The 24,189-nt window shown below is 37.5% G+C and overlaps 1 protein-coding gene across 2 annotated transcripts in view; it reads left to right on the top strand.

Moving 5' to 3' along the window:
• MYO1D (myosin ID) overlaps nucleotides 1-24,189 on the top strand; it is a 356,895-nt gene that overhangs the window by 141,546 nt on the left and 191,160 nt on the right. For both annotated transcript variants that reach the window (XM_024127623.2, XM_024127622.3), the window contains 2 exons: nucleotides 7,593-7,759; nucleotides 17,101-17,308. In XM_024127623.2, the coding sequence (XP_023983391.1) occupies nucleotides 7,593-7,759; nucleotides 17,101-17,308 (375 nt within the window). The remainder of the gene's footprint in view (nucleotides 1-7,592; nucleotides 7,760-17,100; nucleotides 17,309-24,189) is intronic.

The raw sequence follows: 24,189 nt of genomic DNA, 5'->3' as shown, positions 1-24,189 counted from the left end.
TCTGCCTTCCCCCAGTTCTGCCAAGAACTTCAGGCCCAGATGGTTTTACAGATAAGTCTTACAAATCCTTCAGGGAGCCAGTAATTCCTATCATACATACACTGTTTTGGAGGATGGGAAGAAGAGAGGCCACTACCCAATTCATTTTATGAGCTTAATATGACCTTAGTACAAGGTTAACATGAAAAAATGAAATTAGAGATGATTTTCACCTAGGAACATAAACATGAAGATTTTTTAAATACATGTAAGTAATGCATTTTCCAGCAACAGGGTGAACAAAGCACCTCTAAAACCGAGAGCAACCAAAAATTGGTAAATTATAAAAACCAACTTCCTGAATACGGTCATGAACTAAGAAGAAAGCAAAGAATATGCAGGCCTGGTGCTGAGTGAAGGCAGAAATTAACTGAATGAAGGGAAAAATAACTAGAGCACCAGAGCTGCTTTCACCCTGTCAGCATCGGTTGAAGTGGGTGACTTTGAGTATAGGTATCCAAGGCTGGTCCTTGGAGGGAAGCCCAGGGCCTGCCCAGAGTAGGGTGACTAACAAGGGATCACAAACCACATGGATACTCACACATATGTACACACACAAACACACGCACACACACAATGGTGGGTCTCCAGAGGGCTGCCTCCTCAGAGAGCTACCTCTAGAATGAGCTAGAAATAACCGCTCATTATCTGAAAGGAAGACTGCCTGTCTTGGTCCTTGGCACTGAGCCAAGCAGGGTGGGTGACCATCCCTTGAGAATTTATAATTGTAAGCCAGCTTTTATGAGATTTGCAGTCCAAATTCACACTACCTGGGTGGCCTGAAAAGACTCAAGCCTGGTCAGTTCAGGTCTGGTATTGCCCCCAGGCATCTGATGGAAGCAAGGTGAGGGAACCACCTTCATTCCAGACCTTAAAGAACTTCCACAGATGGAGTTCTAAGGAAAATAAGGAGTTCATAGTAAAAGATCTCCACACACATAAAGAAGCAAGACAGGACACAGGGAGAGTCAGACTAAACAACAGACTCATGAAAAATGTCTTATACTGGATTATCAGAAACAGACTATAAGAAATGTTTAATATGTTTCAAGAAATGAAAGGCCTAAAAATATGAGAACTAGTAATTGAGAGCAGGTAACTAGGCAGTTGATAGAAATAAAAACTGAATAATTAAAACTCAGTGGATAGGTTTAACGTCAGTTTAGACAAAGCTGAAGAGAGAATAGGGAAATGAATGAAACAATTGAAGAAATTATCCAGAATCCACTTAAAGAGACCAAGAAATTAAACCTATAAAAGACACATTAAGAGACATGGAAGATAAATTGAAAAGGTCTAACATGCATCTAACCAGATTCAAACAAGGAAAGGAGAGAATGGGTAGAACGATAGAAGGAAAAGAAAAAAGAATTTCAAGAATGATGAAAGACACCACTCTACAGGGTCAGGAAGTCCAGTGTATCCCGAGCTGGAAAAATTAAAAGAAATCTGCTCCCAAGCACCTAGTGAAACCCTAGAATACCAAAGACGAAGAAAATACCTTAAAAGCAGATTAGCTTTGAAGAGAAAATAACTAAACCAGAATTCTATACCAAGAGACTTTATATTTTTCAAGAACAGAGACACAACAAAGAATCTTTCTGAAAAATAAAAACAGAGAGTTAGAACCACAGTAAAGGAAATTCTAAAAGATATATGTCAGATAGGAGGATGTCTGATTACTGAATGAAAGTCTGAAATGCAAAATGAAGAGCAAAGAAATTGGTAAATATGTGGGTGCATATAAATAAGCTGACTCTGTAAAATAATATTTTATTGGATTAAAAATACAGGTTAGAGCTAAGTAGCACAACAACAATAGCATATAAATTGGAAGGGTGGGTGATTATAATTCAACTGTTTAAGGTCCTTGGTTGTTCAGGAAAAGGACAAAAGTATTGGTTAGCTTATAACTCTCATGAGTTATAAATACAGATAAAATTTTCTAGTGTAGTCATTGAAAGAATAGAAATGAGTTTTTAACTTCCAAACTAGTGGCTGGGGGTGGGGGAAGCCAGAATGAGAAAAAAAAATCATTAGTCCTAAAAAACATAGGAAAGAGGAGACAAAATAACATAGGAAAGCTGGGACAAATAAAGATGGTAGAAATAAATCCAAATATATTAGTAATTACGGTGAATATAAATGGAGAAAAATTATCAAATCAGATTAAAGAAAAAGAATACAGATATATTGCCACTTATTAATGACATCTAATCATAACAGAAAAGTTGAAAGTTTACATTTAAAAAGATATATCAGGCACATTCTGACATTCTGGAATCACCTTGATCCAATTTCAGGACCTGTAGAGGAACAGCAGTGAGCTGCCTCCCATCCCTGAAAGTGCCAGACTATTTTCCGTTCACCTTTAACTCCCAAGTTTAGCTCTTCAGGATTCCAGACCAAAGTGTAGTTCTGCATCCAGGGTCTCAAGTTCCAGCTTTCATCACCTGAACCCCACAGGCTGTCAGCAGCTGTGCTCAGCCTCACGGCTGCCTCTCCAGATCAACGGTTGCCTCTAAGACAAGCAATCCTGAAGGCTGGCCTTACCCCTCTGGACTTTAGTCTTACTCTCATCTTGGCTATGTTATCAGCTCTTGATGCATTGAGATTTCTCCCCTCTCCCCAAATTTTGTGTAGCACTTTTTTTCAGTGACTTCCTCAGGAAAGTTGATATGAATTGCCTAGTCCTCCATCACCAGAAGTGCATTTTCTCAGATTCCACACAGTGGTTTTTGTTTTGTTTTGTTTTGTTTTACTTTTAAAATTTTTATTTATTTATTTTATTGACATACAATTGACATACAACAGTATATCAGTTTCAGATGTACAACATAATGATGCAATATTTGTATATTTTGCACAATGATCACCACAATAAGTCTAATTAACATCCATCACCATGCACAGTTACACTTTTTTTCCCTGTGATGAGAACTTTTTAAGATTTACTCTCTCAGCAGCTTTCAAATATACAATACAGTATTATTAACTATAGCACACAGTGTTTTTAAATGCATGTCTTATCGCCACCTAGATTATAAGTCTTTTGAATCTAATGAATGACTTCTAATTTTATATACTTCTTGATACCTCATAAAGCACTCTGAACAGACGGTCAGTAAATTATTAAATGAACTTGAATTTGCTTTTGACTCTATTTGATACTGTTCAACACATGTTAAATGTCAATAGATGAATATCTATCTAAATCAGGTTATCTTCTGCCTAATACATATACTGATTGGTATACTTTGGCAAAGGATGTTTTTCACAAAAATATAGGGAGAAACAGGTTTGTAAGTGCAAGATAATAAGATCACTGTCAACTTTGGGAATTTAACCTTAATAAGACACTTAGAATTTGTCAAATTTAGGATTTCTTAGGTTGAGTCAATCTGGATATTTACAAAGGAGAGAAGAGGCGGCGTTTATAAATTGAAACAGAATGCTGATTAAATATAGAGAAAGTATTTCCACTAGCTTCCTTATCTGAAGGTTTTTATGTTACTAACCAGGATGAAAGGACATTCACCGCCCCCCCTTAGCTGGTCATGAAGTGTCTATTCCAGTGTTACCACTTCCTGTGCATAATCAGTCAATACTGGTAAAATTCCATTCAACTGGTTTCTGTTTAGTAAAGTTACTTATACTACTCAAATGATACCTTACGCTAAGATTACTTTGCCCACATGATTGCATAAATTATTGAGTTCAAAATATTTTCTAATTCATAGTGTAATTTTCTTTTGGACCCGAGGCTAATTTAGAAGTATATTTCTTAATTTCCAATCATATTAGATTTTCTAATTATCTTCTTGCTCTTGATTTCTAGCTTAATCTCATTTGATCAGAGGATAGACTCTGTGTGATTTCAGTCCTTAGAAATTTGTGACGTTTTCTTTGTATGTTTTGTTTATGTATTAAAATTATTTGCATTTAATATTCTGTACACATCCATTAGTTTGCTAGTCATATTATTATTGTCCAGTGTTTCTGCATTCTTACTAATTACTTTGTTTTGTCAGTGCTGAAACGTGTGATAAAACCTACTTTGGGGCTTCCCTGGTGGCGCAGTGGTTGGGAGTCCGCCTGTCGATGCAGGGGACATGGGTTCGTGCCCTGGTCCAGGAAGATCCCACATGCCGCGGAGTGGCTGGGCCCGTGAGCCATGGCCGCTGAGCCTGCACGTCCGGAGCCTGTGCTCCGCAGCGGGAGAGGCCACAACAGTGAGAGGCCCGCGTACCACAAAAAAAAAAAAAAAAAAAAAAAAAACCTACTTTGATTCTGAACTTTTCTACTTCTTGTTATACCTTCCATTTTTGCTTTAAATATTTTGAGAATTTATTAGACTTATTCAAGTTAGAACTGTTATATCTTCCTAGTGTTTGAGTCATTTATCACTGTGAAATGTCTTTATATTGCTTTTTGCCTTAAAGTCAGCTTTGCATGAACAAAAAAGTTAAAAGCAGCTTTTCTTTTGGCCAGGGCTTGCATGGTCTATCCTTTTCCACCATTTTACTTTCAACCTTTCCATATCCTTATGTTTCAAGTTTGTCCCTCATAAATAGCATATAGTTAGTTTTGTTTTTTATCCCTTCTGACCATCTTTGTCTTTCAAATAAATCATTTAGTTCATTTATTCTTTTTTTTTAATAAGTTTATTTATTTTATTTATTTTTGGCTGCGTTGGGTCTTTGTTGCTGTGTGCAGGCCTTCTCTAGTTGCGGCAAGCGGGGGCTACTCTTCGTTGCGGTGTGTGGGGTTCTCATTGTGGTGGCTTCTCTTGTTGCGGAGCACGGACTCTAGGCATGTGGGCTTCAGTTGTTGTGGCTCGCAGGCTCTAGAGTGCAGGCTCAGTAGTTGTGGCGCATGGGCTTAGTTGCTCCGCACATGTGGGATCTTCCCAGACCAGGGCTTGAACCCGTGTCCCCTGGATTGGCAGGCGGATTCTTAATCACCGTGCCACCAGGGAAGCCCAGTTCATTTACTCTTAACATAGCTACCGTATGTTGTATTTAAATCAACCATCTCATTAGTGCTTTCTCTTTGTCTCTTCTATGTTTCTTTTTCTTTGCTTCCTAACCTTTTTGATTGATTACTGTGGGCAAAAGGTAAACAAAATTCTATGCCTTCCGCTTGATAACCTCAGTTAAATTTCTAGCTCTGTTCCCCTGTTAACCTAGTATGATGTATATCAACTATATTACTAGGCAACATCACTTAAGATAAAAATTACCCCTATTGGTAAATTGCATCTGTACTGGGAGAATGATAATTATCTGGTGGGGATGACATACTTTTGGCTTCCTGAGTGTGATGACTCATGTATTAGGCATGTCCCTTTCAAGGACCCTGGAAGCTATGTCTTTAGAGTTGTTACAAGAGATATTGAATCCAATGGGGCATGAGGCTTTTAAACCAAGGGCACTTCCCACATCTGTCTGATACGGATCTCATCTTATTGTGCCCAAGCTATTACCTGACTGCGGTATGGGCTGCTGCACGACCTTGACATGCCTGCTGGCAAACCATGTTCTTGTCCTCCTGGGTAGACTCCTGCCAAGTGCGGGCTGTAAGTCTTTTGAGTCAGAATGTTTAGTTGAACCTAGGGAGGCATCCTTTCCTTGCACTGCTACACCCCCCCCCACTACCACTCAGTATTGCAATGATTTTTTATTACTACATTTATTCACATTATTTTGGAAGATTTACATTATAATATTGTTTTGGTGATTGCTCAAGTTATTACAATGTCATTCTGGATTATAGAAATCTAATCTTATTTGGTGCTTTTACCTCCTTCCTGGACAATGCGAGGTCCATAAAGCATCTTAATTCCATTTGTCTTCCTCCCAACTTATGCGCTCTTTTGGTCATGTACTTATAAATATTTTATTTATTTATTTATTTATTTATATAGATAGATATACAGATATATATGTTATGTATCTGTATATATATATATAAAGCCAGTAAGATGATGACATCATCATCATTATTACTACTAGGTATAGTCAATATCTGTTTAGATTTACTCATTTATTACTTCTTTTTTCCTCTTTCTATATCACTGAGCTTCCTCTTGGACCATTCTTCTTCTGCCTGAACGTCATCCTGTTATATCTGAGGCCTGATGTTGACAAATTCTGAAAATATTTTATGTTGTTTTCCTTCTTGAAGAATATTTTTGCTGGGTGTAAAATTCTACATTGGCAGTTCTTTAAGCATTTCAAAGACAATACTCGTTTGTCTTCTGGATTCCGTATTTTCTTTTGAGAAGTCAGCTGTCAGTCTATTTGTTGCTCCTTTAGGTAATCAGCCTTTTTTCTTCTGGCTGCCCTTCTTTGGTTTTCAGTTTAACTGATGGACCTGGGTGTAAATTTTTCTTTTTAAATCTTGCTTGCAGTTTGTAGGACTTCTTCAGTTTGTTACAGCTTGATTGTTTTTCATCCGTTTTACAAAGTTCTTGGCTATTAGCTCTTCAAATATTGCTTCTGCCCCTTCTGTCTCCTCCCTTTGGGACTCTGGTTACTTAGACCACTTCACGGTGTCTTCTGTGCCTCTTAACCTCTCTTCTATATTTTCCATCTCCATGATCCATTCTGGGAAAATTCTTCTCACCTTCCTTCTAGTCCACTAATTTTTTTCTTCACCAATTTCTAATCTACTCTTCTACTGATCCACTGAGTTCTTAATTTCCATTATTGTATTTTTAAGTCCTAGGTTTTCCACTTGGTTTGGTTCTTTTTTGTAGTTTCTGGTTCTCTAAAAAAATTCTCAATATTGTCTTTTGTCATCTTGAACATGCTAAGCATAGTTGTTTTAATATTTCTGTCTGATAACTCCAATATCTGGACCCTTAAAGATCTTTTTATTTTGTATGTTATTTTGCTATTTCTAATTCATGTTATCTTGGCTCCTTATATATCTGGTTAACTTTTATTTTGTTCCAAACATATTTGCAAAACTGTTTATAGAAATAATTGGAGGCCCAAGTTTATGTAATCTTTCTCTAGGGAAGATTTATCTTTGCTTCTTTTAGGCACATAAAAGCACTGATATTCCAAAGAAGCTATTCCAGTTTGAAGGACTCAAATGATTCAAAGCTGAAAGGAGCACTTAGTATGTACCAGGGCTGTGCCAATTATTTTACATTCTTCAACAATGCATTTTTACCACAGCTTCTGCCTCTTTCTATTAAATTACTCCTTCTGTTACTTTTAACCATGTTTCTGCAAATACACAAAAACTTGATGTTTACATGTCTCAATTGTTTACACCCTAGTTTTATCCCGTTTCTACTATTCCTGATGAGTCCTAAAATATAATAATACAAAATTTTAACTGAATGCCTGAGAATTTCCAGGCATTAAATTGAAGGGAAATTTAAGTTGAAGGGAAAGGAAGAATTTTTTTTATAAGTCTATGCCTGAGAAATGAGAGTCACAGAGCTTAATTTGACACGGCTAACACTAATGACACGTTAATGTCTTTAGTCCAGGACTTTTCTCCAGTGAAACTTATCATTTGCCGATTCATTTCTTTAGGAACCATATTATGTACGTTGCATCAAACCCAACGACAAGAAGTCCCCACAGATCTTTGACGATGAACGCTGCCGGCATCAAGTAGAGTATCTTGGACTCCTGGAAAATGTGAGGGTGCGTCGGGCAGGGTTCGCCTTCCGCCAGACCTATGAGAAGTTTCTTCACAGGTGAGAATAGACTAACCAAGGAAACCTGCTAGCACACTGAGAATTATGGAGTCCTCCCCATGTTTAACGATGCATCAGCTCCTATCAGACAATCTGAATGTTTGTTCAATGAACAGAAGAGTTGAGGAAACTGCAACTATGAAAGACCTTACCAGAATCGGCAGGAGTCCCCTTGAGTCTGTGGTTTACGGACCATGGGGAAAAATTTTATTCTTCATGGGGAAAGTGGGGGCATGTAGTATAGGAGAAAAAACAAGGATTTGGAGTCACAGCTGGGTTGGAATCCTGGCTATGCTACTCATTTGCTGCACGACCTTGAGCTAGAAATTTAACTTCTTTGACTCTCCTTCTGCATCTATAAAATGAGTATAGTAACACTACCTCATAAGCCTTTTGTTGTGAGGATTAAATTAACCAAAGTAAAAAGGCTAGGTGCCTGGCACATAGTAGATGTTCAATTAATGCTGCTTAGCATTACCGATATTGCTAACTATAATAATAACAAGATATTGAGTAGTTAATCATGGAGGCCCTAAAATTAGTCTAACTGATTGAATCCTGACCTTGCCATTTCTTAGCTTTTTGACCTTAGGCAAATCATATAACCTTTCCATGCCTCAGGTTCCTATATATAAAATGGGGGAAATTAATTTATTTTTTTAATGGGAATAATAATGGTAACTACTTGGTAGGGCTGCTGGGGGATGAAGTAATATATGTGAAGTACTTAGAATGGTACCTGGCATATGGTAATCACTCAATAAATGTAAGGTGTCATTGCTTTTGTTATTTATTGTTACTAACAATAATGATAGTTGACACCTGGTATCATAAAAATAGTGTTTTAAATTCCATCTTTTCATTTATTTTAAAATATTTATTGAGCATTTCCTATGTTGTAGATTGCGGATTCCGCAAAATATGAATAAACAAATACATAAAATATTGATTGATGAGAAGAGTCTCTAAGGAGATAATAATGACAGGAAGGGGTCAGCCATACAAAGGTCAAAGAAAAGAGCAGGTGGAGCAGAGGAAACAGCAGAGAAAAGTCTCTCTTGCAATAATAAGTGGTGTTTTAGGTACCAAACATCATCCAGTGTGGTTGGAGGATGCTGAGTGACAGGGCAGTGGTGTAGGGTGAGATCAGAGATGGACATAGGCCAGATCATGTTGAATGTTGTAATCCAGACTGAACAGTTTAGATTTTGGCTAAGTGTGGTAGAAAACCACTGGTGGATTTTATGCAGGGAGCAGCCCAATCTTCTGGATATCTGAAGATATCACTGTGGCTGCTGTGTGAATAGGAAGCAAGGAGACATTTAGAGATGCTATTGCAGGAAGCCAGGAGAGGCAGCTCAACGAGAGTGCCTTGAACAAGGAATTATTGTAGATCCAAGAGTAGTGGACTGATTCAGGGTGTGTTCTGTGGAAAGGTGGACTAAACTTGCTCATGGATTGGCATGATGAGAGAGGAGTAGAGAGGGATGAAGGGTAACAAGTAGATTCTGGCTGGAGCATCTGGGTAAGCATGGTACCATTTGCTGAGGTGAGAAAGATTGGGAAAGAGAAGTTTGAGGAGGAGGACATGGAACTGGGGCAAAGATGGAATCAAGATTGTCTCCTGACTGTGTTAGGTTTGAAATGGCTACTAAATGTCTAGGTAGAAATACTAAGTAAGTTATTAGCCATACAAATCTGGAGTTCCGGAAAGAGTCCAGGCTGGAAATAGAAATTTTGGAGTTATTGATATACAGATTGTATATTACGTCTTGGAACTGGATAGAAGAGAGGAGGAGGCCCATGCCAACATTTAGGTTTGTGGTCTGACATGAAAGAACCAGCAAAGAGAAGAGAAGAAGCAACCAAGAAGATAGAAGAAATATCAGAAGAGGGTTATGTCACAGAAGCCAAGAGAAGATGGCATTTCAAGAAGAAAAGTACAGTTATCATATTAAGTGTTGCTGTGCCATCAAGTAAGATAAAAGCAGAAGCTTAACCATTAGACTAGGCAACATAGAGGTCAAAGGAGAAAAGGCTGGACAGAGCCCCATTTGAGCAGGATGGGGAAGTGAAGTGAGAAGTTGGATGTCTCTGGACAACTCAAGAATGTGTGCTATGAATGAGAGCAGAGAAAGATAGAAACAGCAGCCAGAGTGGAATGTGAGGTCAGGGAGATACTAGAAAATGTTTGTATGCAGGTGGGGATGATTCAGAACAGAGGGAGAAACCAGCAACACAGGAGGGAGGGAGATAATAGTAATAATAACATCCTTGAGAAGGCAAGGAATGAAATCCCAAGCACAAGTGGAAGGTTTGTCAGCTTTAGATGGGAGCAGAGATGCTTCACCCTTAGCAACAGGATGAAAGGTAGAGAATATGAATACAGATGCAGGAAGCCTCGAACCTTGGCTGATGGCAAAGATGAAGATGTTCCTATCTGATTGCTTCCATTTCCTCAATAAAGTATGAGGCAAGGTCATGAGCTGAGAGTGAAGATTAGGAGATGTGGTGTAGGAGGTTGGGAGGGGAAATGAAAATACTCATTTTGGAGAGTGGGAAAGCATAGGTGTGTATGGTAGTTTTGCTGCTAGGAAGATCTGAGCGCCCACTTGACATTTGAGGTTATGAGTGTACAGTGACACCACTGAGCACTGTCTGTTGTTCTCCACCAGTGTTCAACTACTTGTGTGAAGAAGTGAAAGGGATTTACACTAATTGGAGACTCTTGGGATGAATAAAACTTTATAGCAGAATAGCCTAGAAAATTGAAACCGTTTTATATTGATCAAAAGCTTATGCTCAAAACTGATCATTTTCCTTATTGAAATCATACTGTTCTTTAAATTTGGTTTTTTTTAATTGAGGCTGTAGAGTAGGAGTGTTGTCATGAGTAGAGACGTGTTCATTCTGAGTCTTGACTTCAAACAGTGTCAGATTATATTAATAGGAAGATTGTTAGTCCCTTGTCGTTACTCAGAATTCTAGCAATTACTCAATTGTATTGATTTTTGTGCTGTCACAGATATAAGATCAGCAGAAGTTAAGTATTAGAATGAACAGGGTGGGAATGGGTAACTATAGGATGGGGCTGAACTAAAAGTGTATTTACCTAAAATATATATTTATCTAACTAAAAATATATTATCATGACACCATGAAAATAGAAGCCATGGAAAGAAGTTGAAATAAGAGAATAAGCAAGCTTGATTTGGAGGGGACAAGGACTTTTGCAAGTGCATATCCTCACTCTTAATCTCTTTATGCACCTATTTTACTTTCAACTCAAGATGTTCGGTGTGTTTTTTGGCATGAAAGACATGCTATAAGGATTGGATTCTGTTTTCTAATACTCATGTAAAAATAGAAAAGATTAAAAAGAACCTATGAATTTCAAATATGATGGTCTTAGGAGTACAAGCTTAAATCTCCCATTCCCACTCCAGAACATCCCCCAGTAATATAAAATATGTGTATTTAAAGCCACGTTAATGCATAACCACACTGTGGAATCAAAAGGGGGATTCTCGGTGAACCTTAAAGATGTGACTCACTCCTGAATACAATATGAAGCAGACATGAAGACCCAGAAGTAAGCCAAGGTCACAGTTTTAAGGAAAGACTGCCTTGTGAGGCTTGAGCTGCCATTCAGGAAGCATCTCAGCTACTGTGCTGGAGTTTACCCAGCTGCCGCACCGGGAGGTTAATGGCCAGTGCAAGTAACCACCTCAGCAACTGTAACGGAGACATCATAGGTATATTGTCCAAGACTCAGGAAGCAAAAGTAGCCACCGAACAAGAGGCCAACAAAGGCCAAGATGTACACGTACATAGAAGGACTCTGGGGAAGGAGACGAGATAACAAACATCTGAGAAAGGCCATACCAATGAAAAAGAGACAATAAGCTCAACAAATAAAAAACCTCACCCCCAAGGGACCAGAGCAAGGAGTGAAAGACATTAGAATAAACCTATTTCATATTCTCCAAGAGGTAAAGGAGAGAATTATGGTCCTAAAATAGGAATACAGAGTTAGAAACAAGAACAGGTAGTTATTAAAAAGAACTAATTAGAGATTTAGAAAATGAAAACCAGATCAAGCACAATGAAAGAGTGAATTGTCCATCAATAGAAGGAGTCAGCAATTTGTAGTGTAATCATACAATGGTTACTAATCAGCATTAAAGAGAATGAATGGCTAATACAGCAACAACATGGATGAATAAAACATTATGCTGAAAAGGAGTCGCCAAAGAGTAATTTCTTGATGCTGCCATTTACATGAAGTTTAAGAACAGATAGAAATCAGAGCAGTGCTTTGCTCTGGGTTGGGTTTGACTGGAAAGGGGGAAGGGCAATGGGGGAACTCTTTGCGGTTATGGAGATGATCTGTATCTTGACTGGCGTGTCAGTTCCTCGGGTGTACACATTTTTCAAACTTACTGATTCGTGTACTTAAATGTGTGCATTTTACTATACATAAAGTTTACCACAATTAGAAAAATATTTTTCTTAACTAAACTTCTTTTAAACAACTTAGTGAGCTAGAAGATCAAGCTGAAGACTTCTTCCAGACCTCATCACAAAGAAAAAGAGATGGGAAGTACTAAAGAAAGGTCAAGCCGCGTGTAAGGTTGATCCAGGAGGGCCAAAAGCCATCTAACTGGAGCTCCAGAAGGAAAGAAGAGGCTAGGGGTCAGAATGGAAGAATACACTGAGTATAAAACATATGAAGTTTTTTAATGAAACTTACGTACATTATGTTCACTTTCAGAATGTTAGACATAAATAAAAATGCTTAGAGCTCCCAAGAAGAAAGGCAAACTACCTGTGAGCGAATGAGACTCATACTGACATCAGACTTCTCATCAGCAACAGTCAGTGTAAACAGACAAAGGAGCAGTATCTTCATAGTGAAGGGGAGTGAAGTTTAGCCTTAGAATTTTATTCCATGCCAAGTTATCATTCAAGAGTGTGGGCAAGATAAACACGTTTTCTGACATATATAGGCTCAGAAAGTTTACTATTCTGAGAGGGTCATAGACCCTCTGAAAAATCTCTAGAGTATATACTTTAGCAAAAAGGAGAATAAATGCAGGAGGAAAATATGGAATGCAAAAAAGCAACATTGAAAAAAAAAAGAAAGAAAAAAAGCAACACTGAACAAATAAGTAGGTAAAACTTTTTGTGAAATCTGAACAAATATTGATTGTAAGGGGGAAAAAGAAGTCTGTAGTAATCATTTGCAACAAAAATTAAAATAGTAGTGAGAAATAGAGAGAAGTAAAGACTTCTGTACTCCTTATGGGAAGAATAGAGATGTTAATTAACTAGACAGGAAAAGGTATGTATTTTTACATAAATAGATTTTTACATATTTAGTTTTTCAGAATGATAATAATAATAGTGCTGACACTGTGAAGTACTCACACCATAGGTACCCAGCACCGTTTCAAACAGTCTGCATGTAGTCTGTCCGTAAAGCTGACAACCAGATGAGGAGAGTGTGTTACCCCCATTTTATGCAGGTGAGGAAACCGAGGCACAGAAAGGTTAAGGAACTTGCCTCAGGTCACGGAGCCAAGTAGTGGTATAGCCGTGTCTGAACTCAGGCAGTTGGCTCCTGAACCTATCGTCTTTAACAGTGCACCGCCTCACAACTGAATGTGCGGCTTTATCAGAGGAAGGAATAAAATGGCATAAAGAAAACTCAGTCTGCCCAAGAGAAAATAGGGTAAAAAGCAACAAAGAGAAAGCACAACTAGAAAACATTAAATGAGAAGTTGAGAAAATGGAAACATATTAATAATCACAATAAAAGTGTCAGACTTGCCCCTTAAAAGACAGAATTGTGGAAAGACTGAAGTCTCTCCAGTTGATGACACTCTAAGTTGAGATTAGGTCCTCTCTACTAGAGTCATCTAGGAAGAGTGCTGGATGAGATGGTGGGATGTGCATCTGGGAAGATGGCCTGTCCCTCCTCTGCAGGCTGTGTTTATCTGCCACTTTACACAAAATGAGTTTGTTCACGTTGAAAAATTGACATTTTATTTTATTGTCATACTGATTGAACTAATTAACAGTGGGACATGGGGTAGGATGGAAGGTGTGTAGGACATTGGATGAATGTTTTCAGTCCTGGTGGGAGAAAAAGTAATATTTTCTGCAATGAGTTTGTGCTTTTAGATTCTGCAGATTTTTTGTAAGCTAGCTTTGAACCTGAATTTCTACTTGTCACTTTCATTTTCATTCTTTTATTGAAAAAGAGAGAGAAGGATTTTAAATGTACTGATAACCTTAAAAGCTGCTAAAGTCTTTCAGGGAGGTAAAACCAGTTGTCAGAAAGCAGATGAATTTAGCTTTTTAATTTGCAAGTTCAGGATGCTGGTTTGCTGAAGAGCTTGGGGCATGCCCTTGACCGTCAGGAAGAAAGGAAGGGCGCCGTTACCCTGACGTGTTAGCTGAGCAGTGTGGCAGTAGGATTGCTTCTAGTTTCTGCAACATGCCTAAAACTTTAAACAAATGCCGTTACTCCCTGTTGACTCTTATTCTATCGATCGTTTTGTAATGAATTTGGAAGTTTTTAGATTTTATTTCCTTTTTTCACGTGACGTTGCTTAATATTACCTTTCTCTTCATATTAGAACTCTTTGGTTTCGGTTTCTGTCTCTTATCTGGCAAGTGACTAGACTTTTAAATGTATTTTCTTCCATTCTTTCATTCAGTAGATATCTCGTTCCTCATTGTATGGTGGACAACACGATAGGCACATGGCATATAGTGGGGAACAAAACAAAATTCCTGCCTTTGTGGTACCCATAGACTGACATTCAGCAGACAAACACACAAATCAATATGATTACAAACTGTGATGAATGGTGTGAGGAAGAGAAACCCATCTGGCTGCCCTAGAGAGGAATAATGGGGGTGAGGGTTGATGGTTGATGAAGGAAAATCAAAAAAAGACTATAAAGAGGCTCAGCCTTTCAAAGAGTAGATTAGAGAGCATTCCAGGCAGTGGGAACAGCATATGCAAAGTCTCCAAAGCAAGAAAGAGGCAACCGCATTACAGGACCCTAAAGAAGGCCAAGGTGACTGGAGTAGAATAATGAAAGCAGGAGAGCAGTAAAAGATAAAAATGATGTGAGGCTTTTTGGAATACTACTTTGGCTGCTAAATATGCAGAATGGATTGAAGAGGAAACGGAAAACAGGTTAGGAGTCTATTGTAGTAAACTTGATGGTGGCTTATATTAGGATTGTAGCAGTAAAGATGAGAATAGTTGAATTTTAAATATATTTTGGAGGTGGAGTCAATAGACTTGATGATGGATTAGAAGGAATGATAGAGAAGAGAAGAGATCAAATATGACTCCCAGGATTCTGGCTTTAGTAACTGAGTACATTGGGTTAGAAAGGACTGAAAGAGGAATTTAAGATGCCTTTAGGGCTAATTAGGCATTGGATATGTGAGTCTGAAGCTCAGAACTGAGAACTGGGCTTGGGATAATAAATGCGTGAGTTGAAAAATAAAGTGGATGGAATAGAGGAAGCGATGTGGGAGGTTGTACGTAGAGAGAAGAGGGCCTGATATGAGCTCTGGGACACTCCAACATTTGGGGGTCCAGTAATGAGGAGTTGCCAGAAAATGAGATTGAGAAGAAATATTCAGAGAGACAGAAGGAAGCTAGGGAGAGTGTGCTGTTGTGGAAGCTAAGACGGAAATCAGGAAAAGAGAGAGACATCAAGAAGATGGGATCAGATGCCCCTTAGATACATAGTATCTTAACCAGAAATGTGTACAGCCCTAGGAGGAAAACATGAAGACTCCTGAAAGGCACGAAAGTAGACTTGAACTAACGGAATGATATCCCTTGTTCTTGGATAGGACAACTCAACATCATAGCTAAATTTAATGGATTTAACATGGGAACCCAATAAAAATACCAGAAAGGATTCATTTGTTTTGTGATTGTTTTTCCCTGGAACTATGCAAATTGATTCTAAAGTTCAAATAGAAAAATGAACACATAGGAATATCTAGAAATACCTTTAAAAAGGAAAAGAAGGAGAAGAGGCCACCAGATATTAAAATATACTTATAACATCTATAATTAGAAATTTGCAGTACTGATGGGGCAGGGGGACAGACGAAGCAATGAAACAGACCAGAAAGCCCAGAAATGAACTGAAGGCCATATGAAAATTTAGCATATGATAAAATGGCATATTAAATCAGAGGGAGAAGGACAGACGTTTTAGTAAATAATATCAGAAATAGCCTTTTGTCAGAAGTTGGATCCGTATCATATGGATCCATATCAAAATAAACTCCAAATGGATCAGAGATCTAAATGTAAAATATGAAAACATATCAGTACTAGAAAAACCCTTAGGTGAATCACTCTGTAACCTGAATGTGAGGAAAGCCTTTCTCACTATGACTTAAAATTCAGATGCAGTGTGTGAAAAACATTACGAAATTTGACTACATGTATTAAACAACTTTGCACCAAGGGTGGAGGAAAAACACTGCAGTAGGCAGCCTTCTGAGCTGGTCCCAGTGATCCCCACCTACTGGTATTCATGTCTGTGTAATCCCCTTCCTGTGAGTGTGGGCTGGCCCTAGTGAATTGCTTCTAGCAAAATGGAATATGTCAAAAGTGATGGGATGCCGCTCGTGAGATTAGGCTACAAAAGGCTGAGTCTCTGTGACTACTGTCCTGCTCGTGGTCACCCTCACGAAGAAGCTGGTGTGTAGTAAACTAACCTATGAGAGGGCCACGTATTGAGGAACTGTTGGCTGCTTGTATGTAGAATTGCAAATGATCTGTGTATTGACCTTATGTGCAGAACTGTGCTTAGTTTTCTTTTAGAGATGATAGTTTATCTGAAGATCTGCTTGATGTCCTTTGAAGCGAGTCATATTGTTCATAAGTAATGTTTTGTTCCTTCCCCAGTCATTTACCAGTTCAAAAACCCATGATAGAGGCATCCTTTTCTTGTTTCTGTTTGTAAAGACAATGCTTCCAAGGTTGCCACATTACAAATAATATTTGCTGCAAGTTTTGGCAAATAGCTTTTATTAAGTTAAGGAATACCCTTCTAATCCTTGTTTAGTGAGTGTTGTATTTTATTGAAGGAGTGTTGTATTTTATTGAAGCCTTTTTTTATGACTCTTATCAGGCTGATGAAATTCATCCCTATTCCTAGTTTGCTAAGAAGTTTTTTTTTCTTTCTTTCTATGAAGCATCTTGAATTTTATTGGATAGCTTTTCTTCATCTATTGATACCACGTGGTTTTTCTCCATTAATCCGTGCCCTGTTCTTTTTTTCATCCAGGTACAAAATGATCTCTGAATTCACCTGGCCCAACCATGACCTCCCTTCCGACAAAGAGGCTGTCAAGAAACTGATTAAACATTGTGGCTTTCAGGATGATGTAGCTTATGGGAAGACCAAAATTTTCATTCGAACACCCCAAACATTGTTTACCTTGGAAGAGCTCCGTGCCCAGATGCTTGTAAGGATTGTCCTCTTTCTACAAAAGGTAATTTAATGTTTTATATATAAGGATAAGGCCTTACTTTTATGTTCTTAAAGATGAGTTGAATGTTTTCTTTGATTCAAGAAATGTTCACGATGGTGTATTTTTTGCATCTGTGCGTATCTTAAGAGTGTTTTCTGTTGCCTCCACACATGGAAAACTTACTGGGCTGTGTGAACTCAAAATTATTTTATCCTCAAAACTCTGAAGCTATTTTGTCTTCTGGTATTTAGAATCAGAGAGATGTCTGAAGCAGTCTGGTCTTCGTCTCTTGCAGTTAACTGAGTTGTTTCCCTCAGCTTAACTGCATAAAGGACTTTTTCTATCTTATAATTTAAAAGCTTGGCCAGCCTGTGTGAGACCACCTCCCTCACCCATCACGAGCCACCGCCAGCACTTGCCAAGGTGTGCGGTGCTGACTCAGCGGTCCTCGTAAGACCGTGGTACCTGTCATCACTGATCTGTGCAGGGCCCCTTCTCATTTCATTCAGTCACTCAGGTATATCTTTTTATCCCTCTTACCCATTTCCATACCTTCTGATTGAACCATTTTAATGTAAAAAAATTACAGATGCATATAAAAAGAAAGCGTGTTCCTCTAGGAGAATGTCCTTGGGGTATCCATCAGGGGGAAGGTGGCTGGGTCATTGGGTATATGTAGACCTAATTGGCGTCAGTAGTGCCAGGCTCCTCTCCAGAACGTCTGCCAGTTTGCACATCACCCGTTTGTATGTTGAGGTTACTATGTGCCCACATCCTTACCAGTATCATCCAGGTACCTAAATTTTGCCAGACTGGTAAGTATAATGGTATCTCATTGTTGTTTTATTTCCTATTTCTCTGATTACTGTTGAATTTGAACATCTCATTAAATGCTTGTTTGCTTTTTGGGGTTTCCTATAAGCTGTTCACATCTTTTATCCATTTTTCTCCTGTAATTGGTATCATTTTCTTGTTGATTAGCAGGCATTCCTTGACTATTTTAGACATTAATCTCTTACTCACTTTAGATATTATAAATATATTCTCCTATTCTGTCGGCATTCTAATGAACTTTCTAATGTGCTTTGTTGAAGAGAATCCTTAATTTTGACATAATCAAATTCTTTGATTTTTTTTTTTTTTTGGCCTTATATTTTGTGCCTTGGAATTTTATTTAAGAGGGCTTTCCTTGTATCTAGGTCACAAAGGTACTATCCTATGTTTTCATCTATGAACTGTATAGTTTTACCTTTCACATTTAGGTCTTTAATCCATTCAGAATCCATCTATGTATGTGGTTCTCTCTAGGAATCCAGTTTCACTTTCTTCTATATGGTGAGCAAGTTTTCTCAATACCATCTAAATACTAAGTAATCTGTTCTTTCTCTATTGATTTGTGGTGCCACTTTTATTGTGTTTGAAGTTTATATATATATACATATACATATATATGTATTCTGTTTCTGAGTGCTCTATTCTGTTCCATTTTTGTATCTGCCTCTTTTCATACTAATGCCACATAGTTTTTATTGTAGTATGTTTTAGTATGTGGTAGGATAAGCCCATCTTCTCTGCTCTTCTTTATTGAGGTTGATTATTCTATACATAGACCTTTATTCTGTAATAGAAATTTTAATCTGTGTTTATTGAGTTCATTAAATTCAACAATACTTTTTATTAGGATTGCATTGAATTTATAGGTTAATTTGAAAGGATTAACATTTTTATAATATTAAATCATCTGAAGAGTATTGAATAGGCTTATTTAAATCATTTTATTGACTTTTAGACTTAGAGAGGTCTTATGAAGTCATAGTTAATTTCTAGATATTTTATTGTTTTTGTAGCTGCTGTGCTTTTATTATTGTGTTTTTATTATATTTTCTATGTGTCAGTGTTGTTATAGAGAAGTAATATTGGCTTATGTTGGTTTAACAGCATCCAGAATGAAATGTTTCTTGATTCATATTTGTTGATTCTATTAGTTTTTCTGGGTAAAAGATTATATCATGTGCAGATTATAAAAGTTCCCTTCCAATTGCCAAGATGTTTCTGAGTGTTGGTCTCGTTCATTTATTTTTCCTAGAACTCAGGAAAACTTTTGGAGTGGAACACTAAATTCTGTTTCATCTTAGAACAGTTTCCTTCTATTAATTGTTTTTTTTTTAATATTGCTTTTACTCAGTTCTGTTTTCTTTCTCAAGACAGCTTGTAAATTTGCAAGGTGAATCTCTGTTTTTTGTCTGCCATAGTAAGTTATTTTCACCCAAATCCTTACTTTTGATCTTCCCTACTTACCAGTGGGATCTTTTGTTTTTGCAGATCTGATACTTTGTCTTTCTTCTTCATACCTATCCAAGACATTGACCAGACTCAGGGCTTGGCCTCTCAATTTGGTTGGGACAGTTCTGGTTTCTGACTGTGGTCTGTTGTAAATATTAGTAGGAAACCTTTCACTCTCAAAGTGTCCCAGCATGGGTAACAAACTATACAATAGTCACCCTACCGTGAACTCACTTTCTTTCCACTTGTTGGCTGGTAGAATCCTCTTCTTAAATCTACGTCGGCATTTTGTTTACTTCTTTCACAACTGTCAGTGTCCCACAGACTTTCACCTATTGCAGCTCTGTCAGCCAAAGATGGGGCCCACCCTGTCCCTCCCCACCCCAGGGCCCAGCTCTTATAGAAAAGGTAGAATTCCAGATATACACGCCTACTAGCGCTCCGCGGCATGTGGGATCCTCCCAGACCGGGGCGCGAACCCGGTTCCCCTGCATCGGCAGGCGGACGCGCAACTACTGCGCCACCAGGGAAGCCCCGCCACATAGTTTTTATTGTAGTATGTTTTAGTATGTGGTAGGATAAGCCCATCTTCTCTGCTCTTCTTTATTGAGGTTGATTATTCTATACATAGACCTTTATTCTGTAATAGAAATTTTAATCTGTGTTTATTGAGTTCATTAAATTCAACAATACTTTTTATTAGGATTGCATTGAATTTATAGGTTAATTTGAAAGGATTAACATTTTTATAATATTAAATCATCTGAAGAGTATTGAATAGGCTTATTTAAATCATTTTATTGACTTTTAGACTTAGAGAGGTCTTATGAAGTCATAGTTAATTTCTAGATATTTTATTGTTTTTGTAGCTGCTGTGCTTTTATTATTGTGTTTTTATTATATTTTCTATGTGTCAGTGTTGTTATAGAGAAGTAATATTGGCTTATGTTGGTTTAACAGCATCCAGAATGAAATGTTTCTTGATTCATATTTGTTGATTCTATTAGTTTTTCTGGGTAAAAGATTATATCATGTGCAGATTATAAAAGTTCCCTTCCAATTGCCAAGATGTTTCTGAGTGTTGGTCTCGTTCATTTATTTTTCCTAGAACTCAGGAAAACTTTTGGAGTGGAACACTAAATTCTGTTTCATCTTAGAACAGTTTCCTTCTATTAATTGTTTTTTTTTTAATATTGCTTTTACTCAGTTCTGTTTTCTTTCTCAAGACAGCTTGTAAATTTGCAAGGTGAATCTCTGTTTTTTGTCTGCCATAGTAAGTTATTTTCACCCAAATCCTTACTTTTGATCTTCCCTACTTACCAGTGGGATCTTTTGTTTTTGCAGATCTGATACTTTGTCTTTCTTCTTCATACCTATCCAAGACATTGACCAGACTCAGGGCTTGGCCTCTCAATTTGGTTGGGACAGTTCTGGTTTCTGACTGTGGTCTGTTGTAAATATTAGTAGGAAACCTTTCACTCTCAAAGTGTCCCAGCATGGGTAACAAACTATACAATAGTCACCCTACCGTGAACTCACTTTCTTTCCACTTGTTGGCTGGTAGAATCCTCTTCTTAAATCTACGTCGGCATTTTGTTTACTTCTTTCACAACTGTCAGTGTCCCACAGACTTTCACCTATTGCAGCTCTGTCAGCCAAAGATGGGGCCCACCCTGTCCCTCCCCACCCCAGGGCCCAGCTCTTATAGAAAAGGTAGAATTCCAGATATACACGCCTACTAGGACTTGTCCTTTCTCAGTCCTCTCTACAGCACTTCTGCTTGCTTTCTGGTGAGAAATTAGAATTTCTACCTAGAAAAGAGAGATTCTAAAAGACAACGGATGGCTGCTTCAAAAACTATCACCTGCGCCCTGGAGGGAAAGCTGTCCAGTCTTCTCTGTGGTGTAGATCTTGCGTTTCTTAACCATAAGGCAGTGAGTAGGGGATGACCTCCCTCTAAATTCTCAGGCAGACCATCCTAGAGTACGATATACGTGATCTACTGATTATGTTCTTCGAACCAACTCCACAGGCCATAAAATTAGTGAGAATTTCAGTTTCTGGGAAGAGGTCATCAGTCACCTAACTTTCCATGTGACGTGTTTTCAATTTTTCTGTTTGCTTATGGGAATGTAGTGTGAAGCTGTAGAGGCAGCATCAGGAGATGCTATTTTAAACAAGACTCCCCAACAATTGATTTTTTTAATTTCCTTTTTAAATAAAAATTAGCTTTGTCTTTTTAATTATATAATTAAAGTGCGCTCATTGTAAAAACAGATTCAAACCGTAATGAAAAGTATAAGGAAATCCATGGGAAACCGCCTAAAATCCCACCATCCAAAGGTAACACACCAAGTGTGTGAATTTTTTCCATCCTTATCAGTAAGGAATGCTACCTCGTTTCTACTATTTCACCTTTTATTTTCATGATTACTAGCAAGGGTGTGTTTACTGGCTTTTTGGATTGCTTCCTCTGTTACTCATTTTTATCAGTGGCCCATTTTTCTGTTGGATTGTTTGCCTTTTTCTTAGTAATTGCTGGGAGCTATTATCTTTGTGTGTTGCAGCTATTTTTCCCAAGCTGTCATTTGTCATTTGATTCTGTTCATGGTATACTCTGATGTGAAATTTTTTCACTGAATGTAATGAAATATGTCTTTTTCTCTATAGTTTTTGAGTTTCTTCCAGAAAAAAGTTATAGATCTGGGATTTCGTTTTGTACATGGTGTGATGTAAGGGTCCAACTCTATTTTGTTCCAGGTATTCAGTTCCATTTATTTTAAAAATTCCTCTCTTTTTTCCACTAAATTGAAATTCCACCTTTGTCGAATATGAAATGCCCATATATGCTTGAATCTATTTCAGGACTCACTATTTTGTTCCATGGTCAATTCCTATGCCAGAATCATACTGTGTTTATCATAGTACATCTTAATAGGTTTTAACATGTGAGAACGTGGCTTTCAGTACCTGTTCTGTGCCTTAGTAGAGATTCAATGTCAAGTTGGAAGAATCAGTGATGTTGCCTAAACCAGAACCTCCAAAATTAATTGTTCTTAAAGGAATAAACTGTATAACCACAAAGATTGCAGAGGAGATACAAACTGTGTTGCTTTCTGATTCATAAAAAAATTTCTAGTTCTCCACTGTCACCATCTAAACCATTAACCACTTGGTATCAAGAATTATGGATAATCCATGTAGTGCATCTTGTTTCTCTTCATATACTTGGTCATATGCTTGACATTTTAGAGGATTTTTGAAATTGCTAGAAATATCTTTTTTTAAGAAATAACCCTCTAGATTTCAAAGAATTTTATTGGTTTTATAGTACATAAGTAATAGCAATACAAGTTCATGTAGAATCGTGAAAAAATATACATCCTTTTATAGTTTTAAAATATACTTTTCTTTTATATTATGTATAAATTTAAATCATAACATACCGTTGTATAATATTTTTTGTTATAACTTTACACGTGTAAACACTTATTTACCTATTTGTAATAACTGACTTAGTCCTTAATATGATTTACTAGAGCTTCCTCAATCTGTCTGCTACTACTGGATGTTTGGGTATTTCCAGTGATACATTCTTACAGGTCCCATTGCAGGGCACATCTCTGTTTACTTAGAGTAGTGCCTGACACCAAGTTCAATAATGATACCTGTTGTTATTATTACTGCTACTGCTATTACTACTATTAAGTATTTGTAAACATCCTCGATTATTTTCTTGGAATAAACTCATAGACACAAAAATTGTTGGGTTAAAAGATGCGTACTTTTAAGATTTTCTATACCTGTTATCAAATGGCTTCCAGAAAGATTTTGCTGGTGTATGGTCCCACCAACTAATGAGTGAAAGAGCTTGCCTCACTGAAGCACTGGATATTTTCATTCTTACAAATACCCTTTCTGGATGACCTAAAATCTGAATGTTTTGCCTGAATACAGGCATACCTCAGAGATACTGCAGGTTTGGTTCCAGATCACCACAAATAAAGCGAATATTGCAATAAAGTAAATTACATGAACTTTTGGTATCCCAGCGCACATACAAGTTATCTTCACATAATACTATAGTCTGCTAAGTATGCAGTAAAATAAAATGTAAAAAGAATGTACATACCTTAATTTAAAAACACTTTTATTGGTGAAAAATGCTAACCATCATCTGAGCCTTCAGCGAGTCATAATCTTTTTGCAGTAGTAACATCAGAGATCACTGATCACAGATCACCATAACACATATAATAATAATGAGAAGGTCGTCTGCAAACAGTGGCAGTCTTACTTCTTCTTTTCCAATTTGGGTTCCTTTTATTTCTTTTTCTTCTCTGATTGCCATGACTAAAACTTCCAAAACTATATTGAATAATAGTGGTGAGAGTGGGCAAACTTGTCTTATTCCTGATCTCAGAGGAAGTGGTTTCAGTTTTTCACCACTGAGAACGATGAGAAAACCATAATTCCAAAAGAGACATGTACTACAATGTTCACTGCAGCACTATGTGCAATAGCCAGGACATGGAAGCAACCCAAGTGTCCATCAACAGATGAAAGGATGAAGAAGATGTGGCACATATATACAATGGAATATTACTCAGCCATAAAAA

Source organism: Physeter macrocephalus, chromosome 14 (assembly GCF_002837175.3).
Source record: "Physeter macrocephalus isolate SW-GA chromosome 14, ASM283717v5, whole genome shotgun sequence".
In the NCBI taxonomy this organism is placed as follows: Eukaryota; Metazoa; Chordata; class Mammalia; order Artiodactyla; family Physeteridae; genus Physeter; species Physeter macrocephalus.
Note: the sequence above shows the minus strand (reverse complement) of the source record. Positions and strands in the feature narration are given on the sequence as shown.